The sequence below is a fragment of the Aulostomus chinensis genome, chromosome 2, assembly GCF_037954235.1.
Source record: "Aulostomus chinensis isolate RoL2024-O1b breed Wild chromosome 2, RoL_Achi_v1.0, whole genome shotgun sequence".
Taxonomy (NCBI): domain Eukaryota; kingdom Metazoa; phylum Chordata; class Actinopteri; order Syngnathiformes; family Aulostomidae; genus Aulostomus; species Aulostomus chinensis.
This window is the reverse complement of record NC_141321.1, coordinates 7,251,509-7,278,469: the sequence shown is the minus strand read 5'-3', so window position 1 is coordinate 7,278,469 and position 26,961 is coordinate 7,251,509. Positions and strand designations below refer to the sequence as shown.

Sequence of the window (26,961 nt, the reverse complement as noted above, 5' to 3'; positions counted from 1 at the left end):
ACTCAGCATCATTAGCATTAGCACAAGTCCAACTTTTAACTATGGCTATCTGCTAATATTGTGACCAATGATTATACTTGCAAACACTTGGAGCCAGCAGGAAGAGGGCCATTACCCTGATGTCACTCCCTCAGAGGTCAGGTACTCGGTGGTGCTGTTGACTGGCAGGTCTGGGACTGTTGGTGCAATGCAGGATGATTTTATGCTCAACTGAAACAATATGGCCTGCTGTGCTACTGGATACACATGATGTTGAAACCTGAAAGTGTCTCATTTCTCTTTTGTTGCATGGTGAAACTAGAGGGGACCTAGAGAGTATACACACCTAGGCAGCCTCAGCTAAACCAATGTAAAAACATAGAGATCTGCCTCACAATCAGACCGGTTCTTCCTTGGCCAATGCTTCACCCCTCCACCAAGTTTGGGGGAAATTGGCCTCATAGATTTTGCGTAATCCTACTAAACGGCCTTGAAAATATTACATCCTTGTTGGAAGTAATAACCTTGACCAACTAAAGTAATGGCAGAATCTTTTCTTTTTTTTTTTGTCTGTTTCCTTTCTTTTCTCCATTGGTCTGAATTTAACACACCCTCTGAAATGCTTTGACTTTTCCGTATATTCTGCTGCCATTCTCTGGACCTGTAGGAGCACTTCCTTACCATAACTGTGATTTTCCTGATCCGGATGCCCAATTTTAATATCAAACATGATTCATCAACATGCTCAGCACGTTAAGGACAGATCTGACTTACAGGGCACGTTCCATAAATTCTGTGACATTTTTTGTTTCTTTTTTCTGGTCCTGCTTTGTACAATTAGGCAACAAATCTAAGAGACGAATCTATCAACTCGTGTGTTTTACTGGTGAACAGGGGCCCTCTCCCGTGTGTCCACTGTCACCATGAAAAACCCCTCCCTGGTTAACTCGGCCATGACAAACTCATGAAAACTATATTATTTAGAGGACTGTTGGTTGTTTTTTGTTTGTTTGTTTACTTGATTGTTTTAGTCGTTTTATTAATTTGTTTTGTTTTGTGTTTTGCACCGTTTAAAATAGTAGTAGTCGTCGTGGTAGTAGTAGTACTAGCAGTCTGGCGTTAGTGATGTAATGTGTTAATTCCCAATAAACTCTTGCGGAGAGTTACATAACACGGAGGGAATTCTATTTCCGCCTGGTCACACTTTGCGTCAAAGTCGTCAGAAGAAGTCGCCGCCTGGCAGATGCATGGCTTCCGTCGTCCAGCGAAAACTGTACAAGAAGCAGTCTTTTAATTAATGCAGTTTTAGTGGAGTGGTGCTATGTCTTCGGGAATGACTGGACAAACGCCGTAAGTTCAGTTTCAATTAGTTTGTGAGAGAGAAGAAGAAAAAAAACAGGCCGAAATTAAGGCTTCTTGAACACGTAGCAAGCTAGCTAACATTAGCCAAACATAAACTACCCACTGATGATAGCGGGTCTTGTTAACTCTACGCGGTCGTGGCCTATTGGAAAATAGTTTAATAATCTGTGTTTTACTAAACCACAACGAAATGGCCAGGGCTTGTATTGAGCAAAACAGTCGGGCCATCTTAATTGGTTATGCTAAAATTCTTTGGGATCATAACTTCTTCAGCCATTTTGATTTCAGTCTCGGTTTGCTAATTTAACGCTAGCTAGTAGTGGCTGTTAGCTTAACTTCAAGATTCAAGAGATGTCAGGAAATTGTTGCTTTATTTGTTCGTTACAAAATAAAGTTGCAACAGTAAATTTAACGCATAATAAAAGCCACTAACGTTAACTGTTATCGGCAAACATACGAAGAGAAATGATGAACCGAAGCAGTGTTTAAACTTAAGTCCTACAACGTGTACTTGTTAGCCTTTTGCTCATTAACGTTGATCGCGTGGTTTTAAACATGGAATACGCTCCCAGTTGGTGCGGATTTTTTACAATCCATCCTACCCTGTTGCGTTACGAAACGTTGAAGGAACATTGCGCCGACAAATGAATGCTGTGTACAAAAATGTTGTTAAAATACCACAGGAGCACAGGCTGCTAATTTAATCCCTCTTGTGTTTATGCATCTCGATGTAGAAAAAAAATGGCGTTTGCAAATAGACATTCTAAACTTGGTTCTTTCATTCATCAGGGCTCTTCACAGTTATGTAGACGTTCAACAGTGTGGTTTTCTTTTTTTGGAAGTTGACCTGTGTGATAAGTGGTGATTGTTACATGTAATTTTAGCTGTTTTTTTTTTAGTTCTGTTTTGGTTTTGTTTTGTCTCAGGTGCCTAACCAGCCGCTGGGATCAGCCAGCCCAACCTAACAAGGCAGTGGATGTAAGGCAGCAGAAGAATAGTGGAAAGGGCAGCAATCACGTCTCTCTATCTGGGCTTGTTAGCACTGCTGCGTCAAACAGTACCATTCCTGAGCCCCTACAACAAGGAGCCCAGTCCTTAGTAGCTGGAGTGGATAAGCCATCACCCCAAGGAGGTGTTGAAATGGCTGCAGCCATGGCTGCAAAAATAAATGCCATGTTAATGGCAAAAGGAAAACTTTTGACTCCTCCGCCATTGCTGGCAAAGGTGTGCATATTCGAAAGAACATCCATGTAAATGTGTCCTCTGTATACTGTTCTAGAAATGCCAATAGTTAGTCTTGTTTTTGAACATCTTTCAGACCCCTCCAAGTGTGCCGGTGCCAACAACTATAGCAGAAATGGTTGTCACAGAGGTAGACATAAATGATGTACCACTCAATTGCAGAGACCTTCTTACCAAAGGCAAAACACAGGAGGAGGTGAGTGTATTAGAAACATCACCCCCACTCCCTGTCACAGTGTCATCATCCATTGTAGCATTTTGCCATAAACATTCCCAAGCCAAATAAACGAGGTCAACCTTTTACTGTGTTATTCACCAATTGAGTAAAATCCCTTGTCCACGTTTTTTGTTTTGTTAGATTCGACAGTTTAGCGGAGCAGTGGTCTCAACTAAAGGTCATTACATGACAGATACTGAGAAAGGAACAGGAGGGTATGTATTCAGTTACCACACGTGGTCCCTGTAATGAATGGTATTCTATGTATGCACATCTTCATTTATTCTATTGTCATACTTTTTTTTTTTTTTTTAATTGAATCTTAAAGAGTGATATTAAAACACTTGGCCTATGTTTGGTGTGTGGGGTTGGTTTCTTCCACATGTACTGATACAAGCTAAGAGCACCCCACGAAGCTCATTTCAACACACTGGACTTAGGCAGCAGACTCTTCAGCTTCAGTTGTCAGAGCTTCCTGTAAAACTTGCAAACTCTACACATTGGGTAGACACTAATATTTGATGTTTATAGTTTACGTCAGTCATTATGACATGTTTGTACCATATACAATCTAATCTTGAGTGTGTTGTGTTCACAATAAGGTCCAGAGCGATGCCGAATGCATTTGATGTCCATGACATTTGTGACTTGATTTTTTAATTTTTTTTTTTAGACAAAGACCTTTGTATTTGCATGTCCAGGGAAAGAATCAAGAGCAGGTCAACAGTAAGTAGCACTCAATCTTACATCCATTGTCATTCTGACTACCTACTCTAATTAGACAATATTCCCCATTAAGGTGTTGACATGAGTTTTGTTGATTCTGTTCTATTTTTATCCTGTTGATGTGCTACAAAGCAGTGTCCAACTAGTGACTGAAGTTTCCCACCCACATTAAATCCCTATGTTATTTGTCAAGTTTGGAATATTACCGGTTGCAGGACTATGCAACATGAAGTAGTTTGCTGTATGTGTTAACTCTGGCAGGACTTCATTTGAGATTATGTTGTAAACACGTCTACAACATAACTCAATAATACATTTTAAGATTATAATATTCCACATATTTATCGGTTATTGGCTATTCTGACAATGACGTAATTGAGGTTAAGGTCATTAGAAAATACTGTTTACATGATGGCATCCTATTAAGAGCACTGTCTACGGGGAGAACAGGTTGATTGCGTGTACTGGGGAATTTAGATGTAGCAACTGCTTGTGGGTCTGTACTGACAGAGGCAAATGCTGCCACTCAAGGGCCCATTTAAACACCTGTTAGAGTTTCCAGGATTTCATTGTCTGCACCGGGGCTGCCTTCTGAAGATTGATAGATGTCATTTTAGATGTTCACATCATGTTTCAGCTGTTGAATGACCTATCACTTTAGTGCCCGCTTAAACACAGCAGTTGTGTCCAAAGTCAGTGGTGAATATTCCAGTTTGTCAAGATGTTCATCAGACAGTAATATTTGTATCTATTTGTATATAAAATTTGTGCAAGGTTGAACACTGAAGTATTCCATAATCAACCCTTATCCAATATAGTCAACCAATGTTTTTTAGTATTCAAGGTTCAGGTTAGTTAATTCATATCCATAGGTTATCTTCCTTTGTTCACTTAAAAAGTGTGCAAGGCATCCATTACTGTTTCAGATGCGAAAGACAACATAGAATCAGACAATAGATAATAAAGTTCCAGTGCTCTAGTACCAATTTAGATGCTAATATGTCTACTAAATACAACTGAAAACATTTGATGCTGAACAACATGAAATACATGAAAAAAAGAACTAAAACACCCCCCCCCCCCCAAAAAAAAAATCAGTGGATACAATGTTACAGGTTCTTGAAAGATTGTGTCAATTGTGCTGTTTTTATTTAAAGGTTGTCCATCAGTGTGATTGCAGCTCGAACAAAGCTGTTTTTATAACATTTGGCTTTGCACTTGGGGACTAAAGACCTCTGTTCAGAGGAGAGACGCTGAAATTCCATGGCCTGTTCCTTGTTGCCAGATGTTTAATAACACCGCTCATGTCCACATGTGCTTCTCTGCAACCACAGAAGCTGTAATCAGAATCAAGGAGATCATCTCTGAGGATGTCTTGAGAGCTTCGGCAGCATCCGGAGGACAGCTGCCTGTAATGCCTCCACTCACCCTCTACCCTCAGCCCCCTCGGCCCGTCATTCCAACACCTGTGCCTCGCATGCCCACCGCCAACTCCACGCCAGTTCAGGGTCATCGGCCTGCAGCTCCTCATTCAGGGGTAGGCAAGCACAAATTTCACCCTAATGATGAGAGTGGTGAGAGCTGAACAACTTAGTGAGTCAAACCGATGCATGGCGTGTCTAAAGCAGCTCTTCACTGAATTGAACATTGAAGCTGCCGTACTGAATTTTTACCAGCCATGAAGTTATTATTGTATATTACTAGCTACACAGTTCAGGTCTTTTGTGATTGATGTTAATTGGACTTGGATTTTAAGAATGGAGGTCAAGAAAGTGAGGCAAATTAAGACCATGTTGCTTTCACTGATACCCACCTCCCAAATTACAGAGCAGAGAGAACGTCCCCAGTCTCGAAAGAAAAGCTTGGCACAACTGCATCTGCTTACATTTCCTCAAGTCTAATTAAACACATGTTAGTTTAGAAATGAACCGACATTATCGGGACATCCTAATTAATTACAATTTCCCCTCCATCCCTCAGAGTTTTGTGCACACAAAGATTTTTGTTGGTCTGGACCAGGCATTATCGTCATTCAACGTGAAGGAGAAGGTTGAGGGTCCCAGTGGTATGTACCTGAGTCACATCCAGACAGAGACGGGTGCTCGGGTCTTCCTCAGGGGGAAGGGTTCCGGCTACATTGAACAAGCATCCAAACGGGAGTCTTTTGAACCTCTTTACGTCTATATCAGGTACGGATATCTGTTGTTCACCCTTGATTACCTTCACACTTCAAGCCAAGTCCAGGTGGATACATGTATATACATGTACGTACATGTATGTACGTACGTGTATGTACGTACGTGCATGTACGTACGTGCATGTACGTACGTGCATGTACGTACGTGCGTACGTACGTGTGTACGTACGTGTACGTGTGTACGTACGTGTACGTACGTGTGTACGTACGTGTGTACGTACGTGTACGTACGTGTACGTACGTGTGTACGTACGTGTGTACGTACGTGTACGTACGTGTACGTACGTGTGTACGTACGTGTGTACGTACGTGTACGTACGTGTACGTACGTGTGTACGTACGTGTGTACGTACGTGTACGTACGTGTACGTACGTGTACGTACGTGTGTACGTACGTGTGTACGTACGTGTGTACGTACGTGTACGTACGTGTGTACGTACGTGTGTACGTACGTGTACGTACGTGTACGTACGTGTGTACGTACGTGTACGTACGTGTGTACGTACGTGTGTACGTACGTGTGTACGTACGTGTGTACGTACGTGTACGTACGTGTACGTACGTGTACGTACGTGTGTACGTACGTGTGTACGTACGTGTACGTACGTGTACGTACGTGTGTACGTACGTGTACGTACGTGTGTACGTACGTGTACGTACACGTACGTACGTGTGTACGTACGTGTACGTACGTGTACGTACGTGTGTACGTACGTGTGTACGTACGTGTACGTACGTGTACGTACGTGTGTACGTACGTGTGTACGTACGTGTGTACGTACGTGTGTACGTACGTGTACGTACGTGTGTACGTACGTGTACGTACGTGTACGTACGTGTACGTACGTGTGTACGTACGTGTACGTACGTGTACGTACGTGTACGTACGTGTACGTACGTGTACGTACGTGTACGTACGTGTACGTACGTGTACGTACGTGTACGTACGTGTACGTGTACGTACGTGTACGTACGTGTACGTACGTGTACGTACGTGTGTACGTACGTGTACGTACGTGTGTACGTACGTGTACGTACGTGTGTACGTACGTGTACGTACGTGTGTACGTACGTGTACGTACGTGTACGTACGTGTACGTACGTGTGTACGTACGTGTACGTACGTGTACGTACGTGTGTACGTACGTGTGTACGTACGTGTACGTGTGTGTACGTACGTGTGTACGTACGTGTGTACGTACGTGTGTACGTACGTGTGTACGTACGTGTACGTGTGTACGTACGTGTGTACGTACGTGTGTACGTACGTGTGTACGTACGTGTACGTACGTGTACGTACGTGTACGTACGTGTGTACGTACGTGTACGTACGTGTGTACGTACGTGTACGTACGTGTGTACGTACGTGTACGTACGTGTGTACGTACGTGTGTACGTACGTGTACGTACGTGTACGTACGTGTGTACGTACGTGTGTACGTACGTGTACGTACGTGTGTACGTACGTGTGTACGTACGTGTGTACGTACGTGTACGTACGTGTACGTACGTGTGTACGTACGTGTACGTACGTGTACGTACGTGTGTACGTACGTGTACGTACGTGTACGTACGTGTGTACGTACGTGTACGTACGTGTGTACGTACGTGTACGTACGTGTGTACGTACGTGTACGTACGTGTGTACGTACGTGTACGTACGTGTACGTACGTGTGTACGTACGTGTACGTACGTGTGTACGTACGTGTACGTACGTGTACGTACGTGTGTACGTACGTGTACGTACGTGTACGTACGTGTGTACGTACGTGTACGTACGTGTGTACGTACGTGTGTACGTACGTGTGTACGTACGTGTGTACGTACGTGTGTGTACGTACGTGTGTACGTACGTGTGTACGTACGTGTGTACGTACGTGTGTGTACGTACGTGTGTACGTACGTGTGTGTACGTACGTGTGTACGTACGTGTGTGTACGTACGTGTGTGTACGTACGTGTGTGTACGTACGTGTGTGTACGTACGTGTGTGTACGTACGTGTGTGTATATATATGTGTGTTTATATATATGTGTGTTTATATATGTACATATATATGTTTGTGTATATATATGTATATGTGTGTATATATATAAACAAACAAACGAGGTTAGTTTTGCTTGGAAGCGTCAGCATTTATTTACTATTTAATTTTACCATTAAACAGAGTGAGTAAATATCATTATGAGAAGTAAATGATTCTTGTGGCTCGGGCTGATCAGAGGCCACCAAGAGCCTTACCTGGACATCAAGCAACTTTCTTTGTTCTGTTAATCCTGAGATTTTTCCGCTCTGTTAAACCATGGCTTTCATGTGTCACAGCCACCCAAACGCAGCTGGATTGGAGGCAGCGAAGAAACTGACAGAGAGCCTGTTAGAAACTGTAAGTTCATGATGATGTGTGAATAAATGAAGACTTGAGAGTGAGAGATTGACGGAGTGGTGTAAGAAGGTGAATCTGTCAGAGCATATAGTTGTCACTGACGCCGACCTCCAAAAGTGATAGAGGTAGCGTGAACCACCAGACCTCCAGTGATAGGCTCTGAGTGCTCTGCACCTACCTACAGTTGAACTCAGCTGTTGAAACAACAGCCTTTGTGCAACCTTATCTGCCTGTTTACATGGTCCTGTTTGTCTTTCATGGTCAAGGTGAGATCTGAACACGCCCGGACGGTGACGATGTACACAGCCACCGGCTCAACACAACGTGAGTGTCCCTGAACAGACACATTCCAGCAGTGTGAACAAATATCAGGCACTAGCTGACTGCTTTCATCTTTGTGGGAATGAATTTTCTCTTGACGTCTTTATGGCTCAACAATAGGTTGCAATAGTAGGTCACAGTTGTCAAACACCCTGTTATTGATCCATGTGATATAAAGCTATTAACTCCACGCTCTATACTTTCATTTCAGCATACGCAGCACATGGATTTCCTGCTAATAGCAATTACTCTAGCCAGGGGTCCTGGTATAACTACCCAGCAAATGGGTATGCTGGGGGCTATTCAGCGTACCCAGGAGCCACTGGTTATTGGAGTAATGCAAATGGTCCCCCAAGTCATTCTAACATGTCGACAACCCCTCCATCTTCTCAGGCAATGGTTCAGTATCCAGTGTGTCCAAGGAAACCGCACCCCTTTCTCGTGCAGGTAACCACAGAGATTAAAGCCTGCGCTGTTTATCGTTTCCATCGTTCATACGTTGTTTTAAAGTTTGTAGAATTTTTTATGTTGACTCCTGACAAGCATGTCCATGTAGCTGTTAGGTGAACTCCAACACCAATTCTGATGTTTCAAAATCAGATCAGATGATCAAAGTAATTGCTGTGACCTTTTAAACATTTTGGTTGTTTACTGGATGGATCCGTTTGAAGTGCTACTAAAATCTGCTCTCCAGCATTACAAGCTTGATTAAAGTTGTCAGCCCCCAGGATCACTGTGACTCTTTGGGCTTTTTTCTGTTGAAGGGGCCTGGTAGCGGTGACACCGTTGAGGAGCCTGAAGAATCTTTCAGTGTGCTCCCTGACTCAGGAAGTCCCAAACACCATTTTCAGGACGTAGCTAAGGACCAACAGGTTGGCTTCAGAGTCGCACTTGAGCACCTCACTGAAGCATAGTTGTTGCCAGGTGACAGCTGACTGACAGACCTTTGGCTAAAGTAGTTCACTAACGTCGCTGTCAGTTCACTGGCATTCAGAATTACACGGTTACCTTTTTTATATCGTTCTTTTGAACTCGTGAGAGTCAAAAAAAACAATCACCATCGCTGATGCAGATTTGAAGTTAGGCCTGGACTTTACTTTCCTCATTGAATTTAACCTTTTTTCCTGTAAAGTTGAAAAGTAATAAAGCTAACTAATTTTGGTGGGTGCACCTTGGTTGTTTAATATTTAGGGCTTTCTATATATGACCAACCACCAAATTAAGGGAGGAATAAATCTTCAAAATTGCATCAAGAAGTTCAGCTGTTAATAAACAGGGGTTTTATTGCAACATGTTCTGTGTTTGCTCAGCCCTCCACCATCTCTCCAGAGGGTCCTGCTCATCAGGAGTCCGCACTTCCTGCTGCCATTGTCGGAGAGAAGAAAGTAATGGAGAGGTCTGTCATTAGATTCTCTGGAGTGTCGTTCTTCCTGACCCCTGTGAGTTTTTTCATAGTTTCTCTCCCCTCAGGATACTGATGCCGCCACCGCCACCTCCCTTTGCTGCTCCCGGCCCCCTCACACGCAAACGGTCCCGAGCCACAGTGACAGAAGATCTGGCCGGTGTCTCCAGCAACACCGCATCGTTGGGTATGTAACTTTCTCTGAGAGCCTGAGTACAGGGATACTAGAGTGGAGTTGTCCCCCCATGGAGGAATGTAGGAAGAATGGAGACCTGTGTGAAGCCCTGGACTGGTAGAACTCACTAACACACTCTTCTTGTATATGTTTCTTGTCTTTCCCTTGCTCTCTCTCTCTCAACATGTGTTCCTGGACCGGCCTGTTATGGATGTGTGCTCTGCTGCCGTTTCATTTGATATCTTCCCTCCCTGGCTGTGGATCCGACTCTAAACCGCTGCTAACATGGGGCTGCTCACTGGGTTCTCTTCTGTTTTGTTCTCTCTGCCCCTCCTCTCTCTTATGTTTCCCACCCTTTCTCTCTTTCTCTCTGTTTTTTTTACCGTGTCCTTACAGGTGATCAAGAGGTGTGTGAGAAGAAGTGTAAAGTGGAGGAGGATGCATCGGGGCTGGTGCCCTACGGAGGAGACTCCTCTGATGAAGAGGAGGAGAGGACTCGCAGCAGTAAGACTGATAACTTGTAGCCCCTGCTCCCTCCCACTGTCCAGGATGCCCACAGACCCAGAGTCTACATTCAGTACATCAGCACAGCTCTCAAACCTCCACAAAAGGAAAAATCCACCCTCATCTGAACATACACTATTCCAAGACCAGATTTCTCACAACAAAATTTACTTCGTGTAGCATCATTATTTACAGCTTTGTTTTATATTTATTCAGATTTTTTTTTTCCTCCTCCTTTGGTTTCTTTCATTGCTGCACAACGCTTAGACATTAGCTTGAGAGTTTGGCTTCTTCCGTTGGATGTTTGGGCAGCCAGACTTCACACACACCGGGTTTTTCAAGGATGCAGAAGGAACACTGGTATGGTCTTTAGCATATCACCAGTTTCTGATGTCTGGTACTTATTAGTGAATATGTGGAATGCCTTTCTGAAAGATGATTGGTGCAAACTTGTTGTTGAGTTGAGCATATTAGAGTTGCTGCACATCTATTTAGCTTCTATAAGTACGGGTGGCCTGCCCTCCAGCTCATTGTCACGATCCCAGTTACCTGTGTTTTTGCTTCAGCCTGGGCGCGGCTATGACCGCGTAGTGTTGTCCAGCCTTGGTTTTTAAGAAATGACGAGCCTTTTATGCAAAGTTTGTCTCCTACTATCATTGTTATGACAAAATGTCCATTGAAAATGGTTGGTTCAAATTCCAAGCCTTAGTTTTGATTCCAACTTGCACTTTTCAGTCTTCAAGCTAAACACCAGTAATATTAAGTTTTATGGGTGGATTTTTCCTTTTTAAAATTTTGTAAATTTAATTGTAAAATCACCACAGGACTTTTTTTTTTTTAAACAGTTTAATTTTATTTTTCAAAACATGTTTTGTTAATTACAAGTCGGGCCCCATGTTTCTTTTTTAAAATTTGTCTGCTGAAGTTACTGATTGTATAAAACTGTAAAATTCAGTGAAACCTTTTCTTATCTTGGAAAATGGTGTATGCCTGTTCCCATGGAATACTATAATAAAACACCTTAAATCCCCTCATTGTCTGTGGTTCCTGCATATTTATACAGCTTAGAACTGTTCTCAGTCTTGAATGTTCTACCAGCGCTGAACAGTAGTTCCTCTGAATAAGTCAGATGAAAGCGTATTCAGGAGCTTCTATGCCATTGTGGACAGTCAGGGCTCCGGGGTTGTCCAGGCCGAAGCAGGGGTGTACATAAGTTTGGAAGTGACAGTGGAAGGTGTGCAGGCGCTGTTCCAAATCCACGTTAAAGAAGGACAGCGTCTCCCTCTCGTAGTCCAGAGCCACGCCGATGCGGACTGGGTTCACCGTGATCCTCAGGTCGGGGCTGCAGCCATTGTGCAGAAACTCATACTTGTGCCTGAATAACATCACAAACGCAGCTTTCAACTGTAACCCTGCTCCCAGAGTTTAACTGCCTGGATGCTTGGAAAGCAGAAATGGACTCAATGATGACGCATTAAAGACAAAGAGGATGTAAGCGTAGGCAGAACAACTAGGATGAGAACCACCAGGGCCTGTGTGGTGGGCCTCCTATGATTCGGTGAATCTGACAATTCTGCTGTTCTCCTTTGTTCCTTTGAGAGTTGCCTTAGCAACACCATTGAAGTAAAATTAATCTGTGGTGTCTTCTCCCTTAGATTTATATTGAATCCTTGGACAATATTTTTCTTCAGAAATGAACATTTTTGCTGGTTTAAAATGAAATCTCTGCCCAGTTTCCCTGAACTGCTCTCAGTCCCTCCAAGAATCAATTCTGCTATTATTCTGCAACTACTTGTTCTTGGAAGAGAAGAAGTGTCCCCTTCCTGGTGCAGCACAAACACATGGGACGAGGCTACTCGCTGTGGAATTCAGTTTTTATTTTCTCATCGTTTCGGATCGCAGACCTCGCCGCTATTTGCTAGAAGAATCAAGTTATTTTGCGTATGTGTTCTCTGATTTACTGAATCCTCTGAATGATTCTCTGACCTAAATCCCGTACATAGAAAAGAAATGAATTGTATAACCGGTGCGGGAAGTGGTTCCTATACTGGGTAACAAAGCAGATCCAGTTCTGGTGAGGATGCTGGTCCATGCATCGATCCAGTAACTAGGATCGGGACGGTTAGCTTCGAGCGCAAATCCACGGTTAAACTATGAGTGGTTCATTCTATGCCTCTATTTGTTGATTTTTTACAAACCAGTGATCACCTATCACATCCGTACACGATTAACTGCACATGCAACCACTGCCAACATTTAACATACTGGTACCGAGTCAGTATTGGCCAAGACGCAGGCCAGGTAATGGAATCAGAACATTGATTCCATTCCACTGGACCATGACGATCAGCTGTGCGTCACAAGTCTAAGTCCAAACTGACGTCACTGTCATTTGTTCTCATCATTTTACATGATCAGTTCCCTTTTTCAAAAATTAAGTCATTAAGATCAAGCGGGTGATGTATTTACTGTGTGAATAAAGTTTTCTGAGTAGTTAAAGGGAGCCTGGAGTGGCGGGGATGGTACCTGGATGGAGTGAGAATGTGCCTCATACACCAGGAGGTGGTGTTGGCTCCCAGGTAGGTGTTCCTGTCCGTGTCCTCATATGCAACTCCGACCCTAAACTCTGTCCCATCATCCACCTCCACCTCCCAGTAGTGCCGACCTCGCACTGGAATCAGATCCCCCAGGACTGCAACACACCTGCACACGCACATACAAACGTCACACGTGTACAGGAGCAGGAGTACCCTAGCATCAGTCACTCTCCCTCTCTTTGCCTGGTAAAGGTGTTGTCGTCTAGGGCCATAGCGCTTATCGGCAGCTCCTCATCTCCATGAAACATGGTGAAACCGTCCTCAGAGATGGACAGGCAAGGATGGGCTGTGTCCTCCAGGAGATGGAAGAACGTACCTGGAAATGTTCAACTTGTTTAGAGCAGCTTTGAGGTACTTCTTCACAATTCTGCTCCTCCACATTTAAAATAAAGACTTTTCAATCATTTAGCACCTGTGATGATTTGCTAGTTCACAAAATATGTTTTGTTGAGCATTTTATACATTTTTTTTAATATGCTGAAGGGGAAAAAAAATCCAGAAATGGGAATGTAATCGAGTATTTCTTAGAAGTAACGAGCTGACGCGTGATGCTTCTCACCTGTTGAGGAGACAGTTATGACCTCACTCCTGTCGCTGGGCCCGCCGATGTTCACTGCTCGCACCGACACCAGGTAACGGCGTCTTGCCTGCAGCTGGATCAGACACTGACAGGTGGGGACGGCGACCACTGACCTGGGGAGCAGCCGGGGGACAGAGGGGCTTACGACGATAAAATGACGGCAACTTTCAGCGTTGACTTTAACATCCTGCTTTGTTGTACTGTGGAACGTAACGTGGTTGACAAAGAACTACAGCGAACAGACCACTCAAAGTGCCCGGGAGTTCTCAGAAAGGCCCAGATAACAAACGAAAATGACTCAGAATGCGAGGACAGTGTTCTAGCTCGAACAGTGCTGCGGGAGCTGCAGCTAAGAATAGCTTTTTGAGGACAGAGTGTCTTGATTCAGCAGCCTGATAACCATGGGACCTCAGAACTCCCAGGCAAGCACGAACACATGCCTGTTCATGGATGTTTGCAAGCAAAGGCCACTTCGGGAAGGAAGAAAAAAAAACATCATGAGGCGCCGATTTGCTGTACTTTCAGTTAGTATGGAATCAGCTGTTTATGTGCGGTGACGTATGTGACACAGCTCTTACTCTGTTACACCGCTCTCAGCGCCGTTAGTGCCCATCTCACTGAGCTCCACAGTGTAGGAGTCAACAGGGTCGGTGTTTCCTGACTCCCAGCGGATCAGAGCTGCCTCGGGACAGCTGATGCACTCCCGGGGCTTGATCACCGGAGGGGATGGTACTGGGGGACATCAATCATTCACACTTTACTTGGTAACATTTTACAAGAGTCGGCTGATGCTCAATTATTATCACGAGTTACAGCAAAGATGGATGGAAAAACTGGGGAGAGTGGGTGGGGTTGGGGTTTTGTTAAAGGATGTTCCCCAATTTATGCCCGGGGGGGGGGGGGTCACAAAATTTAAAACATTTTTTGAAAAACTTCAATTTGGGAGTGGAAGGTAAAATTAGATCTTGAATTCTGAAAAGTACAGCAACGTAATGACCAAAAGTTAGTTTAGGAGAGGTTGATACAATTAGAATTTTGATTCGGTTCTGGAATTCTTTTGAATAAATGAGTTATTTCTATTTTCCACCTTCCTGGTTTTTCAGGTTTCAGGGTTAGGGTGAGTTAATTTGTACCTGTCATGTAGAGGGCCTTCTCGCTGGCCGGGCTGATGCCTGTCGTGTTGGTGGCGGTCACCCAGAGCTCATACTGAGCGTTGGGCAGCAGATGTGTCACAGTGCAGTGGGTCTCTTTCACTTTTACCTGGCTTACTGTCAAACCAAATGTAACTTTCATCTTAACAAAAAAATCCAATGAATCTCTTAAAACATTCAGCAGTAGGTGGAGTTATCATGCGCTGTACCGTCTGGTGCGCTGGAGCTGTCGGCGGGTGTGTCCTCCAGCACGGGTCGGTAGTACAGCTCATAGAACTCCACGGTGTCATCGGAGAACAAGCTCCAGCACACATGCAGGGAAGTCTGGGTGGCAGAGTTGGGTATCTGGGGATTGATGACGGGGGCCGATGGAGCTGCGTTCACATTGGAAAAACAGATAATTATTACTATTAATCCAGTCTTGTCAGAGGTGGCAGAAGTGCCCATACAGACACATGGATAAAAGAGTGGAACAAGCGGAAGCAGAGGAGAGTCCATCCATCCATCCATCCATCCATCATTCCATTTTCTACCTCTTATACTGTTAAGGGTTGCGGGGGGTGGAGCCTATCCCAGCAGCCTTCAGGTGAGAGGCAGGGTTCACCCTGGACAGGTCACCAGTCCATCACAGGACCAACACATAGAGACAGACAACCATTCACACTCGCAGTCACACCTACGGTCAATTTAGAGTATCAATCAGCCTCGTCCCCTCTTGATGTCTTTGGACTGTGAGAGGAAGCTGGAGTACCAGAGAGAACCCACACAGGGAGAACATGCAGACTCCACACAGAAAGATCCCGTGCTGGAGCCGGGACTGGAACCCGGAACCTTCTTGCTGTGAGGCCACAGTGCTGCCCCCCAGTACAGGAGAGTAATAGTGAAAAACCTCTGAACCTCACACCATAAAACATGAAGTAAGCATGACACTGTTAAACCACTCAGGTCCCAACTAAGATAAACAACATACTAAAAGAACATGAACAGCTAACGTTTCAGTGTGCAGCTTTGTGATGGCAACAACAGAGTTGAAAATTCATAATCAACACAGGAACACACTTTTTGTGTTTTAGAACGATGCGTATAATATTGGTATAAAAGAATTGATAATTCTTCTCAGATCCATTAAATTACATGATAATTTTGGAGTCAAATTAGAAATCACTGAGTAGAAAAAAACACCAACGACTTTCTTGTGTGGTTATTGTATCTGTTGTTGCACATTCAAGTGAATATGAACAGTTCCCTCTTACTTGTTCATTCATTCATCATTCATTCATTCATTCATTCATTCATTCATTCAGACCTGGGACAACGTTGATGGAGTCCATCATGGTTTTGACATCTGACAGGTCAGTGAGCAGCGAGCTGAACTCGAGTGGTGTATACAGTGTGAGGTTAACCTCCTCTTTGGCCAGCACCTTGATCCTTGTGAGGGACAGAGGATGACACCGAATGTGTCAGGAATCAAATTAATGTTGCATCATCGCGTTCCTCATCAGGATCAGTCACGAACACATCACGTTACTCTATGAGGTCATGCACACGAACATGATTAGTCTCTCAGAATCACACTTAAATTGTTAGACATTCTCACCAGGCAGCATTGTATTTACCTCTTAATGACGGGAATAACTGCCTGTCAATAGATGAAACGCCAATCAGTCATTTAGATCCACAATTTCATGTGTGTCACTCAAGACACGTTCACCAGCACAAACTGTAACCTGACTGTCTGACACAAGCTGGACACCTTCAGGAAGAACCTGTGGTCCTCGCTGCGGTAGATGGCCTTGGCCGCCTCAATGAGCTCCTTGGAGGCATCCAGCGCCCGACCACAGGCCAGCAGCTGACTGTACAGGGCCTCCAGCTTGCTCTTCTTCTCCTCCTCCAGCCCAGCCGCACGCTCGTCGTACCGCTGAGACAACGCCTGGAGTACGTCATTGTAGTGTTGCTCCAAGTTCTGCTCCCGCCGCCCAAAATTCTCCTGGGCACACATTGGGGATCATTTAGAGTTTCAAAAGTTGTCACATTTGAATGAAATTGATGCATTAAGGACCTTCAGGGGCCACACATCTGAGCCTGGTGTGTTTCCAGTCCCTTATAAACTGAAAAGAGAGGTCCTCACACAGCCACAGCAAAATAAATCAGTGTCAAAACAGGTACATGCTGTTGCTCTGGAGAGGTTTGTGGGTGACATTTACCTCGACGGTCAGGAAGATTTCTTCCAGATGACCCGCAAAGTTCTCCATCTCTGCAACCTTCCCTTGCAGGCAATTCCTGGTGGTTTCCATCTCAGTCTCAAAACAGAAAGTCATTTTTCTCTACTTAATTCAAACCAGTAACATTACTTCAGACCATTTTCCAGTCAATGCCATCCAAATTTTCTGTTCAGGTCTGTAGCTCAGTGTAACAAAGTTATGAGGACAGCTCCATCTTCTGGGTAGCAGCTACGCACAAAGTGATCGCCACCAGCAGTCCTTTTAATGGCACAGGCTGGTGTTTGGTGTTTATGCTGTCATATTCACCAGCCCTCGCTTGAAGAAGCCCAACAAACCCCCAGAAATCTTATGTGTTGAAGAGAGTGAAAAATAAGAATCACTCAACATTGCCCACCTGAGTTCGCCCCTCCTGTCCGTCATCAAGCCCAGTGGGGCTGTCCTCACAGGGATCGAAAGAGAGAGACTCATTGGTGTCGATAGAGAAGCGCTGGAAGGCGGACACATCCCGGGTCACCTTCCCTCCTTGGTCAAAGGGCTCCATGGTGGTGGTGTCCGGGTGCTCAGCCTCTTCTGCAATCACATCCAGTCTGACTCCTCTGAGCTCAAACAAATCCATGAGGAAGGACTGTGGGGGGACAGAAGCTTCAGGGCTCATATTTCCTATCTGGTATATAAATATACATCGACAGCAAGGTAGAATGATATTCCAGAAATCCTGCACAGGATGAACACAACAGCATTTGGTCTCAAAACTATGTTCTCAAGCTAGAAACAAGGAAATTCCCTAAATGAAGACGGGTAGAATTTTCACCTGGATAATTCTGTGTTTGCTCTAAACAGCCACTGCAGCCCAACAGTGGCGTCTGAACTCTGAGAGCAGGCCAACCTACACCCAGAGGCTGGGACAAAAATAGATGGGACTCACACTGCTCAAATGTCAGAGGCATGTCAAACCTCACTGGCAGACACATACTGCGGGCGCAAGAGCACACACACACACACACACACACACACACACACACACACACACACACACACACAGATTTGTGTAGCTATCCTTATTAGGCCATTTCATTGCCTTCCATTCATGTGGACAGCCTAAGCCAAGCCATAATCCTCATCCTACATCTAACCCTAAACCTCAGTCTAATGAGCTGGTGCCTCACCCCAACCTTGACCTGACCCCAACTCACACCTTGAATCTAACTTTAACCAGGAACTCAGGGATGACTTTGTGCCGCTTAAGGTCTGGTCTTTGTTCTCCATGAGGACTAGAGGCCCTGATGAGGTCAGTGTTGATACCAGAAAAGGTCTACAATAGGTATCAAATAACGGGTATGCACACACACACTCACACACACACACACACACACACACACACACACACACACACACACACACACACACACACTGCAGATGGTTAGATGTTAGTTATTTAATCATAAAGCATCTATTTCCCTCTAAATTGGGACTACAGTTTTAAATAACTATGTTAACAACATATATCTATGCCAGTTTGGTCATAGAGCTTTCTAACGGGATGTGGAAATCCCCAAACCTGTGATTCAAAGGCTAAAGGTCACGACGATGCCAGGGGCAGTATGGTGCCTTCATGGCTAATCGTAAACTCCCATATTTTCTCCCATATCTTCCTCTTTTGAAACCCCGTAAGTCTGAAAAATTAGTGACTGATTTTTCTTGAGAACACTGGTTTGATGTATATATACATATTTATATGTACATGTATCAAGCAACACGAAGCTTTCGTAAATCGTAGACTGTTTGAAGGCCAAAAAAACCTCACAGCTCCAAAATGGCATTTTACAGAAAGTTGTGTATACACTGACGTAGAGACGGCTGGCACAACTCAGTCACTAACTCAGATTTATCTGACAGAGCACCTGGCTTCAACACGTGTACCTCAGCTGTATCACTGTGCGGAACTTAGTGCGATAGAACCATTTCCGATGTTTCCGGGGTCCAGAAGGCAGCACGCGTCACGCAAATGGCGGACGGTGTAAACAGAATAGCGGCGTCACGGAGGCCAAAGTGAAACATCTCTTCTCAAAGATGAATAACGGGGAGTGTGAGCGGTTAGATAGTCTGGAGGGCTGGGTGGCGGTCAAGAGCAATATATTCGAGGAAACGGAGCCGTTTAAATTGGGTTTTATCGTCCAGTGGAGCGTCATCGAGTGTAAGTTCGCCGTCACCTGCCACAACCGGACGCTACAGCGGCAGAAGCGGAAAGCCGAAGTTGAGGTCGCGGGCCAGGAGCAGATGAGCTGGGCAGGACTCTTCTCCGTCAGCGACCTCAAGCACATCCACCAGCAGCTCACATGTATCGCCGATGTCCTGGGCTCATGTTTCCCGGATCTGTCGGAGTTCGAGGCCGGGAACATTTGGGATTTGCTCCTGTTGAGTCGGAAGTCAGGTCCGGACGGTGAGGACGAGAGGGACCTGGACACTCCGTGTCGGAGACTGGAGAAGTACTTGAGCACCGCCATCGACTTCTGCGGGCGAAAGATCGTTCTGGACACGTTATTCAGCCAGGACGAGCGAGATGTCGAGGAGTACTTTGAGAACCTACAGGAATTCCGGAGGAAGACCATGCAGGAGGAGCTGGCCAGGGCTAAGGGTCACCTGCGGCAGGTGAGGGTCTGCTGGGGATGGGAGGCGGGCCAGGGGGCGGTCTGACAGCCAGGTTGATACCAGCGAGAGATCAGGGGGTTCAGACTCTGAGGTTGGTAGAAGGTGCCCCTCCGCTAAGTTATTTGTGGTTTCCATACGTTAAATGTGTCTGTCCTCACTTATTAGTTTACGAAAATATTGAAAACTTTAAAAATAAATAAATAAAATAAAATGAAAGCTAAATTTCTTCAAAATCCCTCCATCTCTGGATGTGTTTAACCAGCCCAGTCACAGTTTGAGGGCCCCTGAGGCCTCCCCGTCTCTGGTGCTGACCAGTCTCACTCACAACACAACACACTATCAGTGTCACATAGAAATACAATTAGACTGCAGGAAAACTGAACATTGGATGTTTCAAGCCTTCTACACTGCAAAGCATCACAGGGACCTGTGGATCCTCCCTCCCTCAGAAACACTGGTAGTTGGTCAACAACAGGGAGCACAGCGGCTGCAGAGCTGGATTATCCACTCTGATGCCGTAGTATAGATTGTTTTGTGATATCGAGACACGCTTGCTTTCAAAATGAATAAGTCAGAGTTATGAAGTTCCAGGTGAAGATGACAACTTTGATCAGCACTGAGTGTTTTGGAGGAAATGTTCAATTGGAATTTGAAGGAAAAAATAATAATTCTTGTGTCTTTATTCACGTTTTTATGCAAAAACATTGAAATGACAAAAGTGTCATGTTTGTAGGATCTGTATTTATTAGTCATTAATTCTAGATTTCCATTTGCATGCTGGGATATCTCTGCAGCACCCCAGTACTGCATTTTCAACTGTCCATCGTCGTCGTCTTCCGCTTATTCCTTACTAGTAAGGGTCGCGGGGGGCTGGAGCCTATCCCAGCAGCCTTCAGGTGAGAGGCGGGTTCACCCTGGACAGGTCACCAGTCCATCACAGGACCAACATAGAGAGACGAACAACCATTCACACTCACAGTCACACCTACGGTCAATTTAGAGTATCAATCAGCCTTGTCCCCTCTTGATGTCTTTGGACTGTGGGAGGAAGCTGGAGTACCAGAGAGAACCCACACAGGAACAGGGAGAACATGGAGACTCACACAGAAAGATCTGTGCTGGAGCTGGGACTGGAACCTGGAACCTTCTTGCTGTGAGGCCACAGTGCTGACCACTGCACCACCTTGCCGCCCCCAAAATTATCCCCCACGTGCAATGTGGATATTGCTCTTGGACATATTGTTTTTTTTTTATTAATTTGTAAAATTTCTATACATTCTTCAAATCTGGCTCCAGTAAAACTTTATACCATTTCTTCATATCATGCAGCACAAACATGACAAATATTTCTGTAACCAAACACAAGGTATCATATATTCTGGTATCATAAAAGCAGGTCTGAATATTGTGCAATTTATTTTGTCATGTCACCCTGTCCCAAATGGCAGGGCAGTAAATGGAGTACAGGACCAAATCCTCATTAGCTGGGCTCTGCCATTTCTCCTACTGGTGCTCAGAACATCTGGACAGCAGGAGAAACCACAGTTGCCCTGTAAGCACAGCTGGAAGTGAACCTAGGAGGTGGAGTGAAGGGAAATGTTGTGAATGTAACCCTGCAGGATGGCTCAGACCCAGGCAGTGAACCTGCAATCAGTGGAGGGTGTGAGCCAACTCCACCTGGTTGTCCCTGAGCTTGTGTTGTCCTTCCTGTTTGACACGTCACCTCAACACAAAGACGTCTCTACCCGCGGAGTGATAGTGGACACTGTGGATTGCATGTTGATACCATAAAAGCATCAGGAACAACAACTTCTGCCTGAGGGAAAATAAAAACAGTAATCTTGCGGTGGGAAGACAGCATTAGAGACGATCTAATGCTGTAGGAAAACCAAGGCAGCAGGCCAGGCTCTCCAAAATATGACAGGTGATGCCTCCATTGTGTTCACCTCATCATGTGATCAGCTCCCATGGGCGGTGGCTTATTTAGGTGAGGCTGCAACTGTGCTGTTTGAGTGGAAGCCCGGACGAAGATGACCTGTTGTGGCAGAAACGCGTTGGCTCTTACAGGAATTCAGCCTCTACGGGAAGGGATTCGTGTTACTATTCCTGTTTCAAGTGAACCTCCAACTTCCCCTTCTTTTCCATTAACACATAAACATCAGCCACTCCTACAGGTGATGGCAGCCTGTTTGCTGATACCTGTATAAGGCAGGTAAACTGGTGGATCCCTATTGAACATACTGGAACTGGCCTGTCACCCTGCTCTCTCCACAGACTTTGATACAATAACATGAATTAGTACCATTTTTGCCTACTTTGATGGAATAGAATGTTAGCTTTATATGAGAAGATAAATATAGAAAGGTTATAACATGGCCAGGAGCAAAAGAAATAACTCTTTATTTCAGAACCCATTGTTCTTCTCATGTGATCAGGTATTAGAATGTCTCGGTTTACTCTGCTCTTACTACCAGTAGCTCTTAAAGGAATACAAGCAGGATGTTTTGTTGTTGTTGAACCCTGTTTATTACACCTGAATTGCTAGCTTGTCACTCTTGTATTGCTCTGCTCTGTTTCTGTGGGTTGAGTGTGTAAATCTTTATCAACATGGAAGGTCTGGCACGCTGGGCTCAGAGATTTGGTTCTTCTCTTATTTGCTCTTAGCTGCTGCAAAGTCATGACAGCGGCGACCGACTGGTTGTGTTGCTGAGCATCTATGAGGAAGAAGACGAGGCCTACCAGGAGCTGGTCACTGTGGCCACCGCCTTCTTCCAGTACCTTCTGCAGCCGTTCAGGGACATGCGAGAGCTGGCCTGTCTCTACAAGATGGAGATCCTGGTAAATACCAACACTTAACTAACAGAACAGACATCCCAGCTTTTTGGGAAATATGCTTATTTATCATCTTCCCCAGAGCCGGACAAGAAGATAGATCCCTTCTCTTTCTGTGTGTCGTCGGGAGCTGAAACCCAGTGTGATCTGCCGACCACTAGTTAGCTTAGCATAATGAATGGTAGCGGGTGGGATGTGTAGCATACCACACTCCTACCAGCTCAACTTCCAGAATGTGTAGGCCCTCTAATGGGTATTCAGGTTCAAAAAATGGGGTTTGGTATTGTTTTTTTCCAGAAGTATGGAAGTTGGAGAAAAGTGTATTTGATAACAATTTAACTAGCTTCTTTCCTTTAACACTCCAACATATGTTGCTTGAGGATAAACTACTGCATGTGTGGAACAAATGCACATAGCCTTTTGAGGCTCCTGAAGGATCTGATAAATTGCCGAAGGCTACAAGCTTGAAAACAAAAATAAATGACTGTAAAAGACCTCATTTCTGTTTGAAGCTAGCAGTCCATAGCTAAATCTGCTGCTACATAACAATCTCAACAGAAGAGTGGATAGTTGTAGCATCAGCCTCCGCCAAGACCGCTCGTCATCCCAGTCTAGCTGGAAACGTGTGAGCCTGAGGTCCGCCCCACATCCCACACTGCCACGGCCTCAGTCAGCCAGAAATGGTCAGTAAAGCAGCTCCTGAATTCTGAGCAATTGGAGCCGACTGGCTGCTAAATAGTTCCTCAAGGTGAATTACAACAACAACTGAGGAGGAGTAAGAAAAGTGGATCGTGCTTCATCAAACACAAGTGGCTCTGCAGTATTTATATGTTTAAGACCGTCAGATCAGGCGTCAGTCCGTGCTGTTCTGATATAATCTGAAAGTAGGAGTTTGTGGGTGCAGGTGATTGGCTACATTGTGACACTGAGCAGGATTGTGAGAGCTGCTACCGGCTTGTGCATGTGGTGGAGACTAAAACTACACGGAGACTAATACGGTACGAGGTGATGCCCACAACATTAGACAATTTTATGAAAAACTACTAAAGATCTGCTGTGTTATTCTTGAATCTGATTATGATGACGTCATTCAGCCTGGGACCAGCGGCGCTCCCTTCTGCTTAGTAGCAGCCAGAAGCACTGGTGGGGCCTGATTGAATTAATAATTAGATGTCCTATATACTGCATCATTTCATTACCAGCTGTGCATGGAGCAGTTCACTGCAGCTCACTACGAGTACGTATATGCCACGCATTTGGAAACATATGATGGTGTGAATCTAATTAATGTTTGATATTTAGTGTGTGAGAGGCGGTGGGTTAGATGAAGCTTTCCTCATTCATGTTTAAAATGATTTTGTGGAGCGTCCTCACTCAAAGATACGCACCCCAGTTTTCCTGGATGTAATTCCATTACATTTCCAGCTCAAGAGCACATATCCAAGTCGCGAAACAGTGAGTTTGAGTTTGTTGAGGTGAGTTAACACCGATCGTCCATCGCCATCTCAATGATTGTCCTCTTCCAGCAAATATCTTTAAACAAATTAGAATTTCTTCTGAACCAAGATGAACCAAATGTGCGTTTCATACGTGAGTTGAGTCATCCTTCATCATGCTAGTGAATCTAAAGTCGTGCTCTGTTGTGCTCACTGTTTTTCTGTAGAAGTCTTTGGAGTTTGAGGACTTGGGCCCTAAGAGAATGGAAGCTCTGGAGAAGGAGGCGGAGGAGTGGAGAATGAAAGCAGCAGACGCCGTCGCCTCTATTCAGGACATCACTGTCACCTACTTTGCACAGACTTCAAAGGCTCTGGCTGGTATAATTTGCTGTGTTTATGTCTTATTAGTCTGTGACTTAATGAATTAGTCAGTTCACAGGAGAGCGTCATCATCCCAAGTTGCTTCACAGCTGCAGACCAGCAGCATATTTAGTGTTTGTTAGTTCAAATGACCTGAACACATTTACCATCAGTCTACTTGAATATTGACATTTGTCATGAGCTTGCTGCATTACATAGTGGGGTTCTTCAGACATGCATAACAGACTCTCGTGCCCATGTTCAGGGATGGTGAAGCAGATGGAGGAAGATAAATGTCGTTTCGGAGCTGCTGCCTGGGCGTCTGCAGTTCCCCGACTGGAGAAACTCCGCTTTCTTTTGGCCAAAGAAGCCCTGCAGCATATGAGAGCGACAGAGATGTGCCTCAACCACAAGAAAGACAGCATCAGAAAGCAGGTCCATGTTTCACTCCATTCTCACCAATGCTTGTCTAGGCGGAGTGTAATTAGCCAGCGTTTTCTGTCGTGGTATATTTGAAAAGTAATCTTTTTAAAGAACAGTGTAAGCAAGGATTTTTTTCCAAATTTACTGTTACAGAAGTGAATCCTACCGAACTCCAGGAATCCTATCTTTTCTCAGAGTGTGAAATCCTAAACTCTCTCTCAACTTTAAGGCCTGTTACCAAGCAACTGACTCTACTTTTCTCCTCTTGCTGAAATATTTTGTAACCCATTCCACTTTTGAGTATAAATCTGTGCCGCCTTGGTTAGATTCCATGACATGGTGACATCATAGATGCTGGGCTACTGCAGGATCATGAGCCAGTGCACCGCGGAATCAGTGTTTAGAACCCAGCTGGACCACATCAGCCTCTTCATTAATGTTGACAACTTTAATCAATTATTGTCAACCTGTTGACATTTGGTCGGTTGTGTTAAAACAATAGAAAAGCAGCCTCATGGAACAGATCGATCAAGGCAGCCAAAGCTGTTACCCTGTGTCCTTGTGGTGGTCACTTCAGGACACATTAGTGTGAAGGACAGATGATCAAATACTGTATGTCCCAGACCACCTCAGCAAGGAGTCTGAGTGACTGGATTCCAGTGCTTCCTGGTGGTTGTCACACTTGGATTAAACGCCATCCACTTGTGTAGAGAGTCCGTGTGCTGGAAGTTAATGTCATCCCAACATAGGGAGAGACGTTGGGTTGGAATGTCGGGAAGGTTGTGTACTGAGGTTGTTACGTTGGGACAGGAACGTGGACTTTGGAACTGTTCGTCTAAGTCATGTCCTCACACCAGTTCCCGAGGTCCCTGAACCAGCGTAGAATCAGCTCAATCGTGTTCAGAGGTTCTTCACGAGCCTGACTCTGCTTTGGCAGGAGGTTTGTATTCATAAAGACTCTCTGAAAGCATGAAAACCTCCCTTCAATGCGTCTCTAAAACTCGCTGAAATGAGAGTGTGCAAACATAAATGTTTGTGCCTTTGTAGTGTTGAGAGCTCTAATTACGCGGGGTGTATTTGCTATGTCAGTAGTATTCTGAGAGAACTGCAGTGAGCAGCTGGAGGGCGCCATGCCGTACGTTTGCTACCTCTAAGAGAACCAAGAACACCTTCTTGTAACTTGACTTTCATCTATAGACGGCATTCATCGATTAGGTTATTAGAGCATCAGGTTTGAGGACAGTGACCCTGATGGAGGCAGCTGCGGGTGGTTGTGGGTGATGAGATCAGTCCCCAACCTGAAGTCACCACTGTTCCCTCAGCTGAGTAGTTCTGCCACACCTGCACATCTCACAGCATTACATGTATGCATGTGCGTGTATGGAAATAAGCAGCGTGCATATTAGTTCAAATTAAGATGCTCTCTACAGCTCCAGGGTGGAATCAGTCGTTGATATTTGGCATTATTCAGCGTTGAAGGGCATGCGGGTGCTGTGGATGCTCATCAACAACTATTCCTGCCTGCCTGAAAACGGCTGCTGCTTTCAGCTCATTTCATCAGAGCCGACCCTCAGAGTGAGACGGGCCTGACGAGTTTCCGTCACTGTCCGTTAGTTTACGTATGTGTCAAGTTTGTTTTCCTCTGTTGTAGTTGAGAGTAGGCATTATTTTTGATCACTTATGCTTTCATTTTCAAGGACACTCTCCGTCCCGGCTCTCTGAATATGAGGCAAGTACAAAGAAGTATCACAAGCAGTGGCTTCACAAGATTGAAGCCCGAGAGCACTAAGAAACAAAGTCGATCCCGAGAAGCTTCTTGCACTTGACAGTTGAGAGTTTGACAGTTTAATCTAAAGTGACATTCAGACGAAGCATCTTTGAACACACCGAGAGGTTTGTGTCTCTACCAATGCTGTCGTGGCCTCCTTGCAACTGCATCCCGGATCACGTAGCCTTGACAGACATAAAGAACATCAAATGTTCACTGAAATGAAATAGTTGAAATAAATCCAGCAGCTGAATCCTGTACAACTAAGATGTTGAAACGGGCCAGCAAGGTTCATTATGAGACCTGACTGACTTGGCATTTGTCTGTCTTGTGTTGCAGTTAGGTGGCCTGTCTGGGAGAGACCAGAGCCAGACAACTGATCCTGGGTCTGAGAAGGACCAGGACTTAGTGGACCAGCTGGAGCTGCAGTTCTA

At 44.9% G+C, this 26,961-nt stretch overlaps 3 protein-coding genes and 1 non-coding gene across 6 annotated transcripts in view; 3 read left to right on the top strand and 1 right to left on the bottom strand.

Moving 5' to 3' along the window:
• The first annotated feature begins 1,106 nt into the window (after nucleotides 1-1,106).
• On the top strand, nucleotides 1,107-11,555 carry LOC147268932 (KH homology domain-containing protein 4-like). The gene is made up of 14 exons (XM_086225136.1): nucleotides 1,107-1,329; nucleotides 2,268-2,565; nucleotides 2,660-2,779; nucleotides 2,942-3,015; nucleotides 3,474-3,526; nucleotides 4,861-5,063; nucleotides 5,507-5,715; nucleotides 8,047-8,107; nucleotides 8,374-8,431; nucleotides 8,640-8,875; nucleotides 9,193-9,300; nucleotides 9,739-9,824; nucleotides 9,899-10,017; nucleotides 10,402-11,555. The coding sequence occupies exons 1-14, from the start codon at nucleotides 1,301-1,303 to the stop codon at nucleotides 10,527-10,529; spliced, it is 1,782 nt and encodes a 593-aa protein (XP_086081262.1). The 5' UTR covers nucleotides 1,107-1,300; the 3' UTR covers nucleotides 10,530-11,555.
• On the top strand, nucleotides 5,285-5,416 carry LOC147268933 (small nucleolar RNA SNORA47). The gene has a single exon (XR_015111695.1). It is a non-coding gene; the product is annotated as a small nucleolar RNA SNORA47 (small nucleolar RNA).
• fsd2 (fibronectin type III and SPRY domain containing 2) lies at nucleotides 11,337-18,291 on the bottom strand. 3 transcript variants are annotated; one of them, XM_086225117.1, is made up of 13 exons: nucleotides 17,871-18,291; nucleotides 17,454-17,684; nucleotides 17,042-17,137; nucleotides 16,591-16,824; nucleotides 16,454-16,476; nucleotides 16,144-16,265; nucleotides 15,047-15,211; nucleotides 14,820-14,954; nucleotides 14,265-14,418; nucleotides 13,666-13,799; nucleotides 13,290-13,422; nucleotides 13,036-13,212; nucleotides 11,337-11,884 (listed from the first exon to the last, which is right to left on the bottom strand). In XM_086225117.1, the coding sequence occupies exons 2-13, from the start codon at nucleotides 17,673-17,675 to the stop codon at nucleotides 11,635-11,637; spliced, it is 1,845 nt and encodes a 614-aa protein (XP_086081243.1). In that variant the 5' UTR covers nucleotides 17,676-17,684; nucleotides 17,871-18,291; the 3' UTR covers nucleotides 11,337-11,634. The 3 variants fall into 3 exon arrangements, with proteins under 3 accessions (XP_086081243.1, XP_086081236.1, XP_086081250.1); XM_086225110.1 differs by lacking the exon at nucleotides 17,871-18,291 and having other exon boundaries at nucleotides 17,454-17,817; XM_086225124.1 differs by lacking the exons at nucleotides 17,042-17,137; nucleotides 17,871-18,291 and having other exon boundaries at nucleotides 17,454-17,817.
• A 735-nt stretch (nucleotides 18,292-19,026) lies between these two features.
• whamm (WASP homolog associated with actin, golgi membranes and microtubules) overlaps nucleotides 19,027-26,961 on the top strand; it is a 19,476-nt gene continuing 11,541 nt past the window's right edge. The window contains exons 1-5 of the mRNA XM_086225098.1: nucleotides 19,027-19,708; nucleotides 22,373-22,546; nucleotides 24,204-24,354; nucleotides 24,602-24,771; nucleotides 26,867-26,961. The exon at nucleotides 26,867-26,961 is cut by the window's right edge and continues 101 nt beyond it. Of these exons, the coding sequence (XP_086081224.1) occupies nucleotides 19,130-19,708; nucleotides 22,373-22,546; nucleotides 24,204-24,354; nucleotides 24,602-24,771; nucleotides 26,867-26,961 (1,169 nt within the window). The 5' untranslated portion in view covers nucleotides 19,027-19,129. The remainder of the gene's footprint in view (nucleotides 19,709-22,372; nucleotides 22,547-24,203; nucleotides 24,355-24,601; nucleotides 24,772-26,866) is intronic.